The sequence below is a fragment of the Fusarium proliferatum genome (assembly GCF_900067095.1).
Source record: "Fusarium proliferatum ET1 genome assembly, contig: FPRO_scaffold005, whole genome shotgun sequence".
Classification (NCBI taxonomy): Eukaryota; Fungi; Ascomycota; class Sordariomycetes; order Hypocreales; family Nectriaceae; genus Fusarium; species Fusarium proliferatum.
In genome coordinates, this window is record NW_022194794.1 from 304382 (window position 1) to 323069 (window position 18688).

Here is an 18688-nt window from a genome sequence, read left to right on the forward strand (position 1 = left end):
AGAAGGCTGCAGGTTTAAATATCCAAACAATTTATGGCCCATGACCGCTTGGCTCTCACAGAAATGGCTGAAGTATTGACTCGAGGTCTATGAGGCACGATCGAGGCCTGATTCCTACCAATCACTACCCATCTCTTGTTTCAACGGTTAACACCAACTTCATCCCTGATCCCTGCACGCTACCCTGCACATATGATTGATCGCATACCTTGTCATTGGAAAGATTCTCGTTTACAGCCTTGAGTTTGGGTCTGATGGGCGTTTATCGGGAATCTTCCGATTGCCCGAGCCAGGACTCACCAGAAATCCAGCCTGATCACAGAAATGAAAAGATGAGGGCGCGTCGCGAAGCATACGTTAGAGGCTCGCAGATAAGGTTATGTGCGGCAAATCACACGAAGTTTGGCACATGAGCAACATCACCATTAACATGAGATCAGTACTGAGATAAACATCAAATTCCCCTTGTTTGGCTACCCATTATTCAACCAAATACAGTCCTTCGATCCGTAGCATTTCCTTTCCGCGTAATATCCTCCACCCAAGCATTTTAATTATGTGATATCCACCAACAGTTTTTGTCCATCCAAAGGCACATTGGCAGCGGCGAACTGATTGTGCTTGTTTAACATCGTACTAACTCACAACACAGCTCAGTTCTGCGTTCGAGTGTACTCCGCCACCAGATTCTGAGGAATAAATGTCCAGTTCATGGCCAACAGGGAGTCTGGTTCCTTGATGAACTCTGTGCATATGCCATAGAGAACACCGTTTCTCTCCAGGTCCTTGAAGATTGCATCAGGAAGAGGAGACACGGTCCTTTTGCTCCTTAGCTCTACACATTTGCCTGTCGAGACAACAGTGTGCTTGAGATGCGCCTCGCCATGCACGACACCGAGACGAGTGGCAATGAGTTGATGCTGGAACGCGCGTAGCAAATGTCGCATCACCTCCCGCATGTGATCATCGTCCAGGCTCTCAGTTTCATCCTCGATGCGATGGGAAGGTAGCCCGAGGGACATATCCGAGTCACTCAAAGCCTTTTTTAGGTCACGATTTGTTACAAAAAAGTGATCAGCGGCGCCGATGGGTAGTCTCAAATAGCCAGTTGCATCCCAGACCGATTCTAGAGGATAGAGAAGGCTTGCAAACTCTTTCCACCTCACAGCAATTGCCTTCCACATTCCAAGAACTTGCCAGAGATCTCCATGATTAGCGAGATTTGCTCCCCAGCCAAAAACAGGAACGTCAGCCCCAAAGTCGTTTTTGGGATCAATCTGTATAGTCCAGTCTTTCGACACAGTCAGGACAACTGCCAACTGTGCTTTGAGCAACAGGACCTTTTTATCTGATGATGGCAACGCAAAGAAATGCGCTATGCGATGGTCGTAGCCAGTTGTGCGTAGTGCAATTCGATATGTAGCCTCTTCAGTGCCTGTAAATGCAAACCTCGGTAGACGTCCATGGATCACACCCTCCTTTCGTAAAAGGCTCGTTACCTGTGAAATGACTGGAGTTGACTTCATGAAGCATTCCACGACTCGCTCGGGATCAATACCCCAGGTAGACATGCCATAGACGCCACTGATGAAAGCACCAGCATGGTCATTCATGATATGGAGGGGTCTGTAAACAGCCGCGTCTTCATTTGCACTCAGACCCTCACGTCCAGCATAGATGCGGAGGTAAGGAAAGGGGTTGTTCAGCTGGAAGCACCACCACTGCAGGGCATCAAGCTCACTCTGGGTGATTGAGACTTCAGTCTTGACAATCTGCTTGGTTTCCTCATCGAAGACTGTTCTCATGCACCGTTTACCGAGAACGATATGTATACGTTCAAAACCGTTGAGAACATCGGGGATGGGATGTTTCAAGTCTACTTGAATGACTGTGACTGTTCTCCCGAAGCCAGGCGCGCGGTTTCTGAGGCTCCAGTGCATAGTCTCGCCGCTATCAATGACGTTTCTCATCAAAAGGTACTGGTAACGCACATCGTGCGCTAACTGCAACCCTGGGAAGAAGTCTTCTCTGTTGATCGGAGGCACCACCAGGACGGCATTCCTCGATTCAGCATTCAGAGGCGACATTCGAGATTGAATGGTTGAGTATATATGTTCCTCGTGTGTCAAGTCGATAGCCGCGTCAGGAATGAGGTGAAAATGAGTTGGGATAGGCAGCTCAAAGTGTTCAACTGGCTGTTGAGAGCGGAGGCTGACGAGTTCCGATAGGAGACTGTTCCCATAGAAGTTTGAGAATGTCAACACACGGATATTTGCACCACTTGTCTGAGCCATGTCGCATGCCCACTGGACGAGGCCAGTAAGGGCGAGAGCGCAAGCAGCAGACATCCAAGGGTCCAGTGAAAAGGCAATGAACACTTGTTTGGGCAGCACTTTGTCACACTTCCACCAGCGCTCGCCGCCTTCTGCCCAGACATCAGTGTCTTCAGGTGTACCAGGCTCAACCCGACACCATTCCAAAATGGAGCAGAACTCGGCGTGATCGATTGTCTGATCGCCCCACAATAGCATCGGCATATGTTCGTACAAGAAGGATGAAAAGATGCGTTGCTCCTTGCGCGTGAGAACAAAGACCTGTGTAGACTCTGTTGCTTCATGTATAGACGAGCTCAGAAGGTCCACGACGTTGTATTTCGTAGTGAAATATCCAGGCAACGTCAAATGACCAAAGCGGACATTTGAGCGGCTCCTGGGGAGGGAGCAGAACTTCTCGATGATATCATCGAGAATTTCAAACCCGTCGATAGTTGTAACGCTCCCTTCACTCTCGTAGTCGCTTGACATGATGTTAAGATAGAAACGGAAGAGTGGGAAAGTGTGTGTGTGTGAGGACGAAAAGTTCAAGTTTACATGCGCGAAAGATTTTGTTGATGTTGTCCTCAGATTCGATACGGGACGAGGCGCGCAGTGCTTGTCAGTTTGTGCCGGTCATTGCAGTTGGGAGTCACGCACTGGATCCAGGTCCCTACCAGAAGCCAGCCAGGCATGTGGACCAAGTGCTCTGAGCCTGCCATGGTCTCCTACCCCTTCCTCCAAATAACAAGTGGCTCCCGCTGACACTGAGTGGCCTCCCTCAACCTCCGAAAGAGGTAGACACCGCTCAAGAGGTCAGCGAACCACCGTAGCAGCCTACAATTCTTATTAGCGACATTCAAACGGCATTATACTTAGTTTGGCAGACAGAAAGTCCAATCTCAATAAACGTAGCCAGGAAAGGGCCCAGCCTGTTGTAGAGAAAATGCCTCCGCCATGCATCAAGTCCTGTCTCGCGGTTTCGAGATACGCCTCGCTTTGCCCTCTGGCCTGACGGTGTTGAGTTGAACTTGGCAATTGAGCGCCAGACTCATAACCGATCGCAGACTATGCCATTGGTATTCCAGCATATCACGTCTAGTCTCAAAACAAGGTCTCAGCACCGTGAGATCTTTCACCGCAACAGGTTGAATTGTCAGAGGTTGCATCAAGCTAATCGACCTTGCAGAGGGATGGTTAGATATCTTGCGGCTGAATGCTGTGGTACAATGATGTCGTGAGGAGTCAATGTAAAGTGAGATGGGTGACTGAGACACAAAATCATAGAGATCCAGTTTATCGATCTGTCACACCTGTTGAGGAGCGGGCTGTCCACAGGGGACTCTAGCTTGACGGTAATTACAGTCGATTCCTTAGTATACCAATGTAACATCATCTGTAGTCTACATAAACTATCTTACGCCCCCCATCTACGATGAACTGTTATCGGGGTCACAATTCAGAGCAATAGACAACTTCATATTCCCAGAGCTATAATTTCTGTTGCAAGTCTGGGCCTCCAGATCATCGTTCTTCTGTAGGTTTTGGCTGGATTCAAGCATTGGGTCAATAGCAATGGGATCCCCTTCCTCCATCGTCCATCTATCACCCGCAGTCAAATTTCGCCAAAGGGATCCGACCCCTCCAGCTTGCAGCCACCTCAGGGAGTCCACCATTGAGTGCAGGGCCAAGTCGGACCGGGCGATGCATTTTAGTGAATTTAGTGGATGTTTAGCGCTCACTGTCTCACTGGGAGCCCTGAAGTGGACGGGATCCACTTTTGAGGGAGCTCCACTGACTTGGAAAGCTTCAGTGGCTCTGTGCTACGATCCAGCCCTGAAGCGCCCAGGATGGTGAGGCCATTCTGGGCATCCACAGCAGTTGGCTTTCCACTCTGACCCAACTTGAGGACCGGCTCCATCACACGGTCACGAGCAGACCATTTTCAGCCCCACCCACACAAACACATCCCGCAGAAGACACCCCGCTCAACCGACATTTCCCAGACTCCGAAGCTACGGCATCACACAACACAACAAAACCCTTCCCACAAATCATTCAAGATGGCCACCAACCAAGAACTCCCAGTTTTCGACCTCTCAGTGGCTGACTTCAATAAAGTCGGCCCTCGTCGCGCTCATATGGAGCGTTATTTCCGAGCTCTCGGTTTATGGAACGCAGACCTTGTCAAGATGATTCGAGATGCGAATGAAAAGAAGTTCTGTATCAAGCTTCAAGAAAGAGACGATCACGAGGTCGGCCATCTGTACTTCGAGTGTCTCGTTGACTACGGAGTCTGGTACAGCATTGGTAAGGTCAAGTGTCTTAGTCTTTAACTCGCACTGTATTAACCCAATTCTAGTCGCCTATGGCGGACTGTCACAAGATGACCATCCTTGGCCTGTTCCAGAGAGAACCAAACCTCGGAAAAAGGACTATTCCAAAGGCGTCTCTCGATTGTACAAGGGCTGGATTCTTCGCGAAGAATATGTTCGAGAGTCACAGGGAGAGTCCTCCATGGCTCCCAAGTCTGAAACCTCCGCCGCGGATACGGCCACGTCTGGGCCGCAGATTCAACCTGCTGTGAAAGTAGAGACTTGTCAAGAGTCTCTTGCCGTGGCCACCAGGTTCGACCCAGCGCTCCCTTTCGCCTCGCAGGTCAAGCCTGATCCGGCCAAGAATGCTTCTGACAACTTCTATTGAACCCCGATTGTCGGCTGGAAGACACCGTCACTGGGAAGCTCCAATGTACGTTGTCTTCCATACCCATTTGAATCGTCGCTAACCTAATTTGTCATCCAGACACATCTACAGAACTCAAACGATGGAACGGTCAGGATGATGTAATGGGAGATGAGTTGGCGGCCAAAGGGTAGCTGCTTTGACAGAAGAATTGATGACCAAGTGCCTCAAGCATACTTGATGTGGCAATTGAATGTATTCAGAATGTTCAAGGGGCTCCTTTCGATGTAAAACGTCTCAATTATGCTCGTCTGATGTTTGCCTTGTAAGTAAACATTAGTGGTCCATGACATGCTGAGCGCTTCAATCGACATATGATTCAAAGCCCTCAAGTATATAATAGCGCATATGCATTCAAGGCTGCAAAAGAGTAGCCCATCGACCCGTCTCCATCCAACGCCAGGCAATCCCCTATTTCGCTAGACGTCTGAGGTAGTGATGTTCGGTAAGCCTTACTGCCCCAAAGTTGGCAAGTCACTTGGACCACCTTCCTTCGATGACCCTGGGAAAAAGCTTTATGCTTAAACATCGACCAATGGCCACCCATGTCTTGTCCTAATTGGGAAATAAAGTGACTTCAATACACCGTCTTTTGCAACCCCTGATCCTCGTGCTCTGCGGAGATATCTCATGAACTCTTACCCGAGATCTCCACAACGGCTCCGTGGCTTCGGAATGGTCTCCACGATGCACTTGGCGTATTTACAGGAGGGATTGTTCAGAGACAATTCATGGTATCAAAGATCAGAGCTTCTGCTCAGCCTTTCTTCAAGGATGGAAAATCAACTATATGATCCTGGTACTAATGAAATTGGGATAAAGAAACCCTAGAAGTTTAGATATAGTATAAATCGGCCAGGTAACCTGTTTTCAAGTTCAAGGATATCCAGACTCGCGTCCCGCAGCGTCTTTTGCGCTTGCATTATACCTCTATACTAATTACACCACCGAAGAGTGGAGAGGCCGCTGCTTTTGAGACGCGGTGCTTGACGATAGATGCCCAGCGCAGAGGTCAACATGGCGGCCATTGTTCACACCCATTTCGGTGCGGAGAACCAATGAGAGCCTGAGGTTCTGTCACATCCCGATGCGGGCCCGCCATCATCTCTCGGGTCAAACAGCACCCTGCTGTAATTATAGGCGGCATAACCACTAAATCCGCTATAACTGCGGGATCCGCTTTCATAACTCCCGTCTGTCTCAAGCCAAATATCAACCCCCTGTAATTATAGGTACTCTATCCACTAAATCCGCTATAACTCAAAAATTCTGTTGTTCTCTATTACCCTCCACCATTACCATCAACAAACACTACAGACAATCGCAAGTGAATCAATTCTTAACTCGCTTGCTTGCTCACTCGCTGTCATTTACTTCCTATCTCTACAATCGCGTCGTTGTCCTTTTCCGCCCAAGGCCTTAATTGCACCACGCTCAAGGTTGCTTTCCTTGGCTCGTCAGTCTTTCCTTATCAGCCCCAGAACATCATGATCAGTCAAGACGTAACGGATCCAGAAGCCTGCCTCCCATTTCTAATCACTATTCACGCTTGTTGAAGCTCAAATGCGATCAGTCAATTCCATCTTCGAACAGGAAGCCGGATTGTGAGACTCGTACTTAATCCTATATCTTTGTAGACCTTAGCCCTCAATGTATCGCTCTACAGCCGCACTCTTCCATCACACAAATCTAATTGTTCCATATAGCAGCAACTACGCAGGTATGGCTTCACAAGACCAACTACATTGACATCCCTGAGCAGAGCCCGGGCGGTGTTATCTATTGGCCACAAGGCCTTGTTGTCACGGGTTGCATTGATTGTGTCACTGATCAGGCGAGCGTTTTGTGTGAGAGTTGCTGTAATTATCTCGAATAGGCGGCAATAAAGGTCTAGAGTTCCAGGATTCTTCAAAGAGATGACTTTATCTATGCACCATTGCCCTTTCCCTTCACCGTTCATGTCCACATCTCTGTTTTGATTTTGACATCAGGGCTATCGCACACCTTGTGTTCCTCTTCCTCTTCCTCGTCCTCTCGCTCTGGATGCGGATCAACCCCAGCTCGCAAGAGGAGGGCGTTCTTCCCCTTAACATTCTTCCCATTGTGATCTTCAATGGTCTTCTCGACGGCATTCTGGGAGACGGCATTGAAATGCTCCTCACTCACCGCGACCAGCTGATACATCACACGGGTGTATCCTGGTCCTGCCCTATTCAAGAGGTCCTGGGCCTCCTCGTTCAAGCCATAGCCAGGTGTAACTCCCCAACATTGATTGTAGGGTCGTCTCTGCGCGAAGGCATCGGTGTTATCACTTAGAGGTGTGTGGTTGACAATCTTGGCTGCCTTGTTACCCTGTCTGTCTGCCACCCAAATCATCTCAGATGCGGTGGCCGATGGGAGAAATCGAGGTTCCATATTGGAAGACGCAGTCCCTGGGCGGTGCGATGTCTGACTGTTGCGGTAGGCTCTACCACGCCCCAAGTGAGATCCGCCTCGACCGTTACGGCCAGTGTATCCCCTTCGAGTCGATCGAGCGCCTCCACGTGGAAGACCGGGCTGGGGATCAGATCCCTCAACACCAGTCATGTTTGAGTCGCCGACATTGACGGACAACCCTGCTAGCTGCCGAGAAACCTCTGCTTGGACGGCGGCTTTGAAACCCTCCTGATCTGGCGCCTGAATGGTAGGTGCAGCCTTCTCTACGCCATGATTGGGACGTCCTCGTCTTGCGCCGCCTCGATCAGAGTTACCTCGACCAGAGTGGGTGGGCTTGAATGGAGCCATCGTGATTGAGCGGTAAAAGGTCGTAAAAGGTAGAATTAAAAAAGCGTTGTTGTGATGATGATGCTGTTGGTGATGCTTTGCGGAGGTTGTGTTCGAGATCACAGCTCTGAAAATTTCCTTGACCTTTGCGTGTGGCATTTCTGCCTAAGCTATTTCTTTGTCAGTGTGGCTGAATGCCGGCCGTTGGCAGTGCGAGCTGGTAAGGGCTCTCGGGTTATAAAAGTGCTCATTCAAGCACTGTCAGGCCAGTGGATCGGTGAGCTTAGGTGAGTGTCAATGTGTACATGCGTTTGTTAAGGATTATTAAATGGGTATAGGCTTTGTGTCTCGATGTGAAACTCCTGCTTCCTGGTCAATTCTCTCGAGCGCCTTTTATCAGTCACGGTAATGTCTTTTCGAAGACGGGCGGCTTGCTCCAGCTTCTGTAGATATCCAAGGCCAGACCGGTTACCACTTGCAGATCATAGTTGTACAAAGTCATATCTTGACTACGATAATAAGTAAACCCCACAACTCAAACTCGAAGCTAAGCATAGAGGCAACCTTTTGAACACGGAGGCGGCTAGTCAACCTCGCCACCCAAAGACTTACATCAGTGTAGTGAATGAATTCCTGAATCTGGTGATCAGGCCTCGGTGAAAAGTATTTATTTCAGGGACTTCCCTTACTCTTAAACCCCCATGCCCAAGAAAGTCAGTTGAGCCGTCAACCAGAACCCACCAACGACTGCCCTGGCACTCCCTGGCACTTCAAATAGTCAAAGACAGGCGAACCCATTGTCCCGCGGGCAAACTCAAGCTCCGAGGCAGTATGGTTTAACTAATTACGATGGCTATCGATTGGCTCCCAGTCAAGCAGCAGATCAATCTCCAGCAAGATGGTTAAATATTAAACGGGACTGAAGACCCCTCGTTTCTGTCGCCTGGCTTAAAGAGATTATAGAGGCAACTGAAGCTTTTGGATTGGAAAGTCAATTCCTCCTTCCGTATTTATTCCATTATTTGTTTGGAATGTAAACCCTCGCGTACTGCCACTTTACAGTGCAGGCTGCTCGGGCATATCTTTTTCTTCAAGTGTTATTCAAGCACTGCGAGGTCAGTGAACAGAGAGTGGAATGAACTGTCTCGGTAACAGTTTAACTGTTCGGAAACAGTACCAAGAGCAATTGTTCAACTCAAGTCGCCGGGTATTAAATTCTCGCACAAGCGTCAAGGTTAGTTCACAGAACTCAACCAATGGCTCATTTCATGGCGTCGCCAGGCGCCCTGTTGAGAATGAAAGAACATTGGAAGTAGTAGGGGCTTTGTATCTGCCGGCAACCCTTTCGACTGCGTAGAGGAAGATCTACAAGATCCCACAGCCTGAAATCTCGAAAGCGATCAAGATAGAGTACTTGAGGGATATAATCACGAATTGGGTTGACAGGCTTGAATAAAGGCGTCACAAAGCTTGTGTAGCTTGACGTCTCAAATCGCTACGTTAAAGCGCAAGGTTTCGGCTCAAGAATAGGGAGGGTACCACTGCGACCCCAGTCTCGTTTATGCGCGTGGATACCACGCTTGTAGTTTTAACGCAACCAATGGTAGAGCATTGACTGTCTCAATTAGGCAATATCTTAACGCTAACAGAGTTTGACCTACGTCCCTTTAATCCTACCCGAGACTGATATCTGTATTTGCAATCACTATTGCGTGTCAGTCTTTATTTATCTGAAGGGAACTTGTAGGCAACTACGTCTGTCATTATGGCTATTTCCACTTTTCAGACAAGCCCGCTGGATCTTGAATCGTGATCATTTGATGCTTTTTCGTGTGATATCATTATGGTTCTTGGAAAGATAGACAAAATGGGCCAAGACCTTCTCGAGGGCTCTTCGATGTATTAATAGTACGACTGATCACAGCTTAGGACTTGGATGTCAGTTTGCTCAGACGGTGATCTTTTATAAAGAACGACAACGAGAAGATTCCTCAATTATTAAATGATAATGATTTAACACACAGGTATGGTAAGCGTGCGTTACAACATTGTCGGGTTTCACAGAAACAGTCCAGAACAGGCACAATTTAGGCTATACCAAACCTCTACAAATCAAGGAAATGACTAGAGCTCCTTACTGAAGTGCTGTTCTATTGACCTGAAAGTTCACCTGCAGGCGTTGGGCCAGAATTATCAGAGTTTATCCCCTACAAGCATCAAATAACACGATTATGGCCATGCAAGAGTGCGATTACGGTCGATACAACAAGTTCGAGTCGATTACCATCCACTCCAAGATGCCAGGCCCTGCAACAAGTTTGGATCATTGGACGGTAAGCATCTGGCCTCTACCACTGTCTACCACAACAGCCAGACATCGCAGCTGCTTCAGTGAATGATATCCCTTTGACCGATTCTAAAAAGGCTCGCGATATCTACACACCGTCTTCGACTCGTATCCCCGCCTTAAAAGGCGCAAATCTGTGCTACCAGTAGATACTCCTGTTTCCGAGGCTTGTATACTTGAGTCTGTCGAATCACAGGTCCTAAAGGTAAACCAAGGATCTTTAAATGGGACATCTGATAGCTGGTGTTGCCCACGGTGTGATAGATTAACTTCAGCCTGTATTATTTTTCTGAGAAAAGAATACATCTAAACTTCACCTGACATTCCATTTCGCAGTAATTGACATAAGAGTTGGTGTACTCTTGAGGCCGTCGCTTGGGACAGATCTGAGAGGCCCCTGTAAGTGACAGGTAGACTCCCTCAAAGTGGGTACTGAACGTCGGGCCCTTGATCCACCAGTGGGACTGGAATCCAATGTCCCATAAAGCCCCCGCTGTAGTTTTAGGTACCGTAACCACTAAATCCACTGTAAGGATAGGTAAGCTGCTCGAGTGCGGACATGTAGGCACTCAGGCCGCAAAAACCACCCGACATTCACTCCTCATCGCCAACCTCATCTTTCACTCCACATCAAAGCGACACACGGAAAGCAGTAAGCACTTGAACCTTTCTAATGTCTTTCCAGGATGTCTTACTGACACGTTAAGCTATTATCGCAGCACCATTTCGTCCCTTCCATAAAATGAACAACCCGAGCTATAATCCGCAAGCAGACAACCGATCTCGTAGTCCGAGGGCTCTCGACTCTAATAATGCTGCCGCCCGCTTTCGCTCTCGCACTCGATTGACTCACTCGGCTCAGTCTGATCGAGACTTCGGTCCTGTCGACAAAGACTGTCCTCCTGTGGACTCTTCCCGACACTCGAATTTCGCTGCTAACCGTCCCCCCAATCAATACAACAGAACCCATGGGACACCGGACAGTGGGCACCAGAAAGACCATGCACATTTCTCGACTCAGGACATATATGTGCCTGGGGGTACTGAGGCTGAGGTGCCAACACGAAGATCCCTGGCGCCCCTTTCGCTTGGAGGTCGACCTCCGCTTGATCAGGCCCTGGCTGTGGACGACCATGAACAGGTCCGTCGTAATGTAGCGACACTCGGCGAGCAGCTCGGTGCAGAAAAGGCTGAGCGGTGTCGTCAGATTGAAGAACTCAAGGTTCAGCAAGCTGAAAAGTTCGAGGTCATTAAGCGCCGAAACGCCGATGCCATTGCGACTATGAAGTCCGAGCATGATGAGGCCATTGCTTCTTTGAAGACCAAGTTTGACGATGATCTCCAGGCTCTAAGGTCACAGTATGCAGGGAGACTTGGAGAGGTCGATGCTCAGAACACCCGCGCCAATGACACTGCGACAACCCAGGCGCGTCTCATCGATGATATGAAAATACAGTCTATCATATTCTCAACACACCTGGCCATTCTTAACACTAAACAGTCTGAGACAGAGCGTCGGTGTAATGAGCAGGCAGGCCTAATCAAGACCCTCCAGGAGGAGAACGAGAGACTCAGACAGTCCGCTCCTGAACATACATCGACTGTGTTTGATGAATGGTCACAGGTTGATGTAGCCGCCGGCAATGGTTCCTCTTGACAGGCTGGAACGGTGATGGGTGCCATGGAGAGAGTGTCGGAGAGAACAAGCCTTCCCAGGGTCCAAGGAGGCTTCACGGCCACAACTATCCCGTCTGTCACAGGGTCAACCACAGCGCAAATCAACCATGTCCTGAAGAGGGAGGACTAACTATACTACTTAATCATGATGGGTATCATCCAATACAGGATACGTATTCGTTCTGTTCTAATAGCTATGTAGAAATTGAACTATGTGTGGAATTATGAACTGCTTGATTGTCTGATATGGAGGATGGGCCACAGCAACCCGCCATGTTCGATGTGCCTTAAAGTGAGATCCTGCGCTGAACGTCCCGCCTTTGTCCAACGGGTTTTGCGCTGCTGGCGGGGAGGTCAACTCCTTCAGTGCCCTGAAAATTTGTGGCTCCTGTGCTAATTTCTGGGGGCGCGGGGACGAGACCAGCCAACTTCCGGTACGTACCTAAAGGTCGCACAGTGCAATCAGGCCGGCCTCACACCCACTCAGCCCGACCAAAAATTACATCTCATTATGCACTTGCAACAACAGGCACTCATTGCTTAGCTCTTCATCTTTTGATTTCAGTTTATCGTGACCACCCAAACCCAAAAGACGGTATCTACGAAATCCATCCACCTTGCCCTACGACTCTCCGAGCTCGAGCACCGCGAGCACCAACCTGTTCAAGACTACAACGGCCGAGTTCATGAGACCGTTGAACAAGCCATTGGCCGTTTTTGAAGCAGAGGTTCACCACAAAGGCACGTTGATCATGCCAGATTCACCAGCTCACATCTAATTCCAACTCGGTCCTAAAACAAATTCCACCAGACTGCTGCCAGTAAGCCTTGCAAGAAATCGAGATAAAACTGAATCCAATCGTCGAAGCCCCCCGTATCCAGGAACAATCTTTAAATACCTTGACCCCTTTTCTGAAGAGACATCTTCTCCTCCAAATCGCTACTGAACAACCAGATGGTGAATGTCACCGTGTGCTTGGATTCAATGACATTAGTCTGCTCTCACCCAGAAGCGCGGTACCCCGATTCCACACGATCGACCTGAGCACGGACGTCTGCAGCAGACGTTGCCGGTGTGAGACGAATGATTGACCCCTGTAGTGTGAAGCAGAGATTATCGGCGTTGCAGGCAGATAATCATCTGGTGAAGCTTGAACTGGCGGTCCTTGCAGATGAGAGTGAAGTCGCTTTCGGACTGCATCAGATGTGAGAGAACGGAATGAGGCTGAGGCGCCATCGCGAAGGGTCTCCTCGTCAATTGATGAGGCGCGGTGGTATGTGAAACGCACTCCGCCTGCCCCTGTCTCATGTTCCCTTCTGCCCGTCCTATCTGTCGCCTCTCGCTCTCTCCTCCCTTCCATCCTTCTCTCCAGACTCGTGATCTTTGCTTCTCGTTGCAAGCTACCTTGATGCCTCTTCGGGACCGGTAGAAGGGTCTGAAGGAGAAACGTCGCTTTCGCTCCAAGCCATTTGGTGACAAGCTTTGCTTCAAGTTTCGAATTGCCGTTCTTCTTCATTCGGTGAGAAGCTTTGCTTCACGTCGCGGTTGACCGGTTGATGCTAAATGTAGGTGCTTGAGAAGAAAGGACAGAGAAGCTGCGAGCCTTCGGACTGTCTTCAAGTGGTTGACTGGGGACGATGAATGCAGGTCTGTGAGAAAGAATGGTCAGCGAAAATGTACTGGCCCCATGAATTGTTTGCGGCGAGTGATCAACAGGTGTACAAACTGAATGAGTCTTGGCTAGAATGCACCTCCGCATAACTCCGGCAGTAGCATAGTAGGATAGGGTCAGGATTTGAAGCGGCTTCATTTGAGCAATAGGGTCGTGTCGGGTACTGCTCGTCCGCGTGGGTAACGAGGTGCTCTACATGAAGCACTTTTCTCACAATGACGCTCTTTTGTAAAGTTCAGCATCACCAAGTTTGTCGTCGGGGGGGTCTTATACGGAAGCGTTATTGAAGTGATGTGGCGGACATGTCGCATTCCATCGTCGACAAATGAGGGCGAGCGTAAACAGCTTGTGGTGCCTGGAACTCAATGGGCCTTTGATACGAGAGCCATCGACCTTGATAACCTGCAGAGCTGTGATTTGATGGTAAGTCGTGAGCGCGGACGACAGAGTCAGAGATTCAGCCCCTGCAAGGCTAGGTGTACAAACAACTTGCTTGAGGGTATCATGTTCGCCCCAGGCAGCACAAATGGTTTGCGAGCTTTGGGGGCAGCACTCGCAAGGTCGAATGGAACACCGAACACATGACAAAGAAATGTCAGAGAAAGATTCGTTGGCCCCATGCTGCCAGTCGGTTATGGTCGTACAGTAGAATGACAAAGAGTGGGTGCAGGAGTCGCAGGAGTCGGAGGGGTCGCGGGCACCAATACCGTTGCTAGAAGTTAATGTCCAGAGGATCGTGGATACGGACGGATCGGCATCGACGACATCATGGCATGGCCCCAACGACACCTTGAGTGCACCGCGGAGGCTGGAGCTGTGTGCGTCTTAGATGCCCCTGGTCAATCATGGGAGTCTCAGTCTCAGGCGTTGTGGGCTGAACGTAAGAAGGCTGTACGGGCTGTCGGGATTGGTGACATACAGGCTTGCCTGCAGTGATGTTTATGAAGCGTTCTGGTTCATGCAAAGTGGCGATACCTTGCTCCGGGGATAACGAGGTGGGATCTGAAGAATGGTGTGAGTCTATACTCATTGAAAAGGCTTCTCAACTTGGATCACGAACCTGATCACCTCATCGCTGGGCTTGGGGTTCCTGCCTGTCCGTTCTCACTTCACGATGTGATGGGAGCGAGGATCTCAATGATTCCAGTGGGAAGGTCATGTCATCAACAAAGAGAAAAGGTGCGGGTCATATCCAAGACAATTGTAAGGCCGTGGCAATCCGTCGATGTCGCGACCTCGGTGCTGAACTGCTGATGGATGATCACTCGTTCGATTGGCGTATCAAGGCGTGGAAGGGAGAACACAATCGTGCGGTACAGCCGAACCGGTCTCAATAACCTGGGTCCGCACCCCCTGGCTCTCACTCTGACGTGTCAAAGAATCGGTGTGCAACATTTCACACTTCGCGGCCTGGATCCGCTGTGGCGTAAATATGATGGGGTTGATGAATTCGCCATCGCAGGGCATCGTCTCAATCTGGGAAATGTCAGATGGCGGAAGTGGAAAGGATGAAAAGGCCTCACAAGTAAAATGTCATAGGTCGGAAGGGCATTGAGATCTGGAGGAATAAACCACTGTGGGGCGACAGGCGAGTGTGTCGCCCATCTCGGATCCTCATCCGGAACCACAAAGCTTTGTCGAGACATCTATTGGAGCTGCAGAGGGGATGGCTGGTTTGAAACCGCGGGAGGTGCCGACAGGGGAATCGACGGCAAGGGTTTGCAGGAGTAGAGAGGAGATCCGATACGGAATCGGGGACGAATGAGGCTGGATGTCCGGGCTTGGAACCCACGAAACCTTGAGTTCGGCATACATTTCGGTGGAGTGGGAGGGGGTGTCGGCAGTTGAGAAGGAAGTCTGATGTGTTTGAGTGAATGTAAATGGGAAATGCGTGGCGACAGGATGTGTGATCTTGGCGGGCACTGGGCGGTAGATAGCAGGAAGTTTCTGCGGTCGACATGTGCATCTGTCGAAGGGATTGTGCCAAACCGAATTATACTTCCGGCAGGGCCATGCCTCTGTCGGCTCGCGCCAGTCCCGTCTCTCGATTCTTCAGCGACTATGGCTGGCCGGGGAGGGTGCGTGGGTACCAGAGGGCTCTAGCCTTGGCTCAGGAAGCCTCTTAATATCGACGGCGGTCGGACCTTGGCACGAACAAGTGAGAGACTGATATGTGGTGTTAGATAAAAGAGACTCTTGAACTCGGACAAACTTACCAAAGCCCTGTACCGTTGGGTTGGAGGTGAAGTCTCGGCTTCAGCCAAATTGAGAAGAAATCGAGGGGATGGCGTCCTGAAGGCTTGAGAATGTTCGAGGCATATGCGACATCATCAGAAGATATCGTCATGCACAGTGCGTCCGCAGTCTCTCTGGGAAGTCCCTTTGTCGCCCGAGTCATCGACGAATGTGTAAATGTCGAACTTCAACGACCTCCATCTTCAAGCCAAGGATTTGGTATGAGGCATGATTGCGTATTATGAAACTGACGGTGGAGATATTGCCACAGCAGGCGTCAGAAGGTCAGATGAAGGCGTCGCGGTGGTGGGAGAGGAATAAGCGCCCTCGGTCGAGGCTTGTCGATTAGAGTAGCTCGGGCATTGTCCTTGGGAAAGCCTGGCGCTCAGCTTCTTGATTAACGCGTTCACGGCTCGATGCGACCACAGTGTAATGACTCACCACCCTCTACGTGGCGTGCCAGCGTATGAAGCTTTGCCACGATCGAAGATAACAGCAACTCAGAAGTCACGCCAAGATGGATGGCGCACCTCCCGGATTGTGATTGGAGTGCGAGAGACACGTGTGCGGGAGGTTAATGGTATGCTTCTTTCGGGACCAATAGCAGAGGACACGATGGCCAAATCGGGAATGTGTCGCCGTGGCTGCTCGGTGCAGGGAAGGAACGGTCGGACAGCGGCGGTGGCGTGCGCCAATTGAATGCCCAAAGCTTGTTCTCAGGTTCTGTAGTATTGAACACCCGGATTGCCAAGGGCATGTGATCTGTCGAGACTCGGAGTGTTCGGTATGTTGTCGTGGTTGCTGGGAGCATCGTTCTTGGACAGCCAGGGCACAGTGACAATCGACGATATGCTGAATCTCGCGACTGACCCTCGGAATGGAGAAGGGAACGCGACCGGGCTTGAAGTGTTGCTTTGAGAGCGGGCCGAGTATGGTCTGCGCCAGTAGTCAGGTACGGGAGTCGCCAAGTGTCGACAGACATATTGGGCCGGAAAGTACTTCTGGGAGACCATCAGTGAGAGAAAACTGTCCTGACAGTGTCCATACCTCGAATCATGTGCGAGCTTGTGAGAGTTTGAGACAAGCGCCGATCCGCTGTTCAGATCGTTGAGGCAAAGGTGAGGGCAATAGTACGAGGTGAAGCTCATGAAAGGTCGGAAGAAAACTCAACAGCTGTGTCAAGAATAGAAGAGCACTCATTGGTGGATGGCTGAAAAGTGGACAAGCGTGCGATCGAGTGGCAGAGCGATTTCTGTGACTAGATTGGGAACGGCAACTGCTGATGGCTGAGGGATCTTCTGTTGGCGATTTACGATGCGTTCGGGGGTTCGGGTTGATCGGTTCGGCTGGTGATACGGTTGTTGGCGAAGGAGTTGGGAAAGTTGGAGGCTCAGGCATTCGTAGCCGGATTGATCTCATGCGACCAGTCCAACGGGAAACCCTTCAGAAACTTCGTCATCGGCGGAGAGTGAAGTCTGAGTCGGTTCAAAGACGATTGGCGGGATGGTGCGGCGCCTCGACAAGTGCTGCGAGAATCATGGATGGGTCGCCGTTTGGAAGAGTGGTCTTGTACAAGCTTGGCCTTGTTGACAGTATGGTTGCATTTGGGATGACAGGAGTTGCGGAGCGCATGAGCAGAGCCTGTTGTATCCTATCGTCCGCATGGGAGTTCATTGCTGGGAGTCAAATCGATGGCGATGGTCAAGAGATTCGGCGAGCATAGATTGAATCGCAAGTGAAAGAGGAGAGAATTGACATCGGAATCGTGTCTGCCGCGATAGGCGGTGGTGCCTGCTTGTGTCACCCAGCTGTTTGCAAATCGAGTGACAGCCAATGATGCCAAGTCAGACTAAAGGCCGGCGAAGGGCGAGCATGGGGAGTGAATTTGGCGGGTTTGGTCGATGGCGATGTTTCATATTGCACTGAGATCTGTGTCCTGGTGTGGTGATGGGACGGGTGACCAAGATGAAACCGAGTGGCGGCGAAGGAATCATCAAAGGGAGGGCTTTCGGGGCGTGTGTACAACTGATTGAAGGGGATGTTGTCAGCCGCGATCTGCAACTCAGTGTCGTGTATCGGAGGTTGAGGCGCGATGGATGACGCCATTCGAAGATGTTTGAGCAGCTGGCTTGTCTCGTTGGTCAGCTGGAACATGCGAGACGTTGAGTTGACAGGGTTCTCTTCGTGCATGGACCTGTAGGCACTGAAGTGCTCCCGTTGCGTTCAATGCCACGCGTGGTCGGCTCGATCTTTGGTCATGCCTATAGACCTTCTCTTTTTCCATGACCTCATGAAGCGCTGCCTCAAGATGATGCGAGCTGTCGACATCTACAGCGCCATCGGAGGAGCTCGGGTCCTCCAAGCTGTCGACCTCGCCGTGATGAATGGACGCCAACGAGTAGGAGTGCATCTTCGGTGGACCCTGGTCGATGCAGCAGAACACCTTCGTGCTGGTGCGAGATGGGAAGCACTCGTCACTTGCTAGTCGTGTTAGCCGAGAACGTTGATATGCCAAGCACGTATGGCGATGTTGATGCTTGAACACACCTCTGGGAATTAAGCGTGGTTTGTTTGTAGTGAAGCGTCGCGCAAAATGTGCCCATGTTCCTTGCGATTCATCGCGACTTGAAGCTTGATGTCGGGAATGAGTGAGAACAAGTCTCTGCTCCTCACTGCGATTTATGACCTCCTCATTCGTCGTGAGCTTCGAGCGCGTCGCTTTCGTGGACAGTTGGCGCGCTTGATCCATTCAGACACTATGAGAGCGGCTGGCATTGTCTCAGGTCATCGTAGAAAAGTTTGACGAATTCGACTCATGTGGCGGGCTTCTGTTGTATTGTTAGCATGTTCGTGACTACGGTGTCACAATCAGCTACCTGAGCACTGTCGCACGGATTGCTTTGAAATTCACGGCGTCGCAAAGGGCTTTCCTGACACCC

At 50.3% G+C, this 18688-nt stretch overlaps 6 protein-coding genes across 6 annotated transcripts; 2 read left to right on the forward strand and 4 right to left on the reverse strand.

Moving 5' to 3' along the window:
* Positions 1-653: 653 nt before the first annotated feature.
* Positions 654-2804, reverse strand: FPRO_10322 (uncharacterized protein; the record flags this gene model as incomplete). The annotated part of the gene is made up of 1 exon (XM_031231275.1): positions 654-2804. The coding sequence occupies one exon, from the start codon at positions 2802-2804 to the stop codon at positions 654-656; it is 2151 nt and encodes a 716-aa protein (XP_031081327.1).
* Positions 2805-4375: 1571 nt separating this feature from the next.
* On the forward strand, positions 4376-5015 carry FPRO_10323 (uncharacterized protein; the record flags this gene model as incomplete). Its single annotated transcript, XM_031231276.1, has 2 exons — positions 4376-4622; positions 4675-5015. The coding sequence occupies 2 exons, from the start codon at positions 4376-4378 to the stop codon at positions 5013-5015; spliced, it is 588 nt and encodes a 195-aa protein (XP_031081328.1).
* A 1995-nt stretch (positions 5016-7010) lies between these two features.
* On the reverse strand, positions 7011-7838 carry FPRO_10324 (uncharacterized protein; the record flags this gene model as incomplete). Its single annotated transcript, XM_031231277.1, has 1 exon — positions 7011-7838. One exon carries the CDS (start codon positions 7836-7838, stop codon positions 7011-7013), a length of 828 nt encoding a protein of 275 aa, XP_031081329.1.
* Positions 7839-10906: 3068 nt separating this feature from the next.
* FPRO_10325 (uncharacterized protein) lies at positions 10907-11821 on the forward strand (the record flags this gene model as incomplete). The annotated part of the gene is made up of 1 exon (XM_031231278.1): positions 10907-11821. One exon carries the CDS (start codon positions 10907-10909, stop codon positions 11819-11821), a length of 915 nt encoding a protein of 304 aa, XP_031081330.1.
* A 3792-nt stretch (positions 11822-15613) lies between these two features.
* FPRO_10326 (uncharacterized protein) lies at positions 15614-15912 on the reverse strand (the record flags this gene model as incomplete). Its single annotated transcript, XM_031231279.1, has 2 exons — positions 15614-15680; positions 15731-15912. 2 exons carry the CDS (start codon positions 15910-15912, stop codon positions 15614-15616), a joined length of 249 nt encoding a protein of 82 aa, XP_031081331.1.
* Positions 15913-17811: 1899 nt separating this feature from the next.
* Positions 17812-18498, reverse strand: FPRO_10327 (uncharacterized protein; the record flags this gene model as incomplete). The annotated part of the gene is made up of 2 exons (XM_031231280.1): positions 17812-18230; positions 18297-18498. The coding sequence occupies 2 exons, from the start codon at positions 18496-18498 to the stop codon at positions 17812-17814; spliced, it is 621 nt and encodes a 206-aa protein (XP_031081332.1).
* Between the last annotated feature and the right edge of the window lie 190 nt (positions 18499-18688).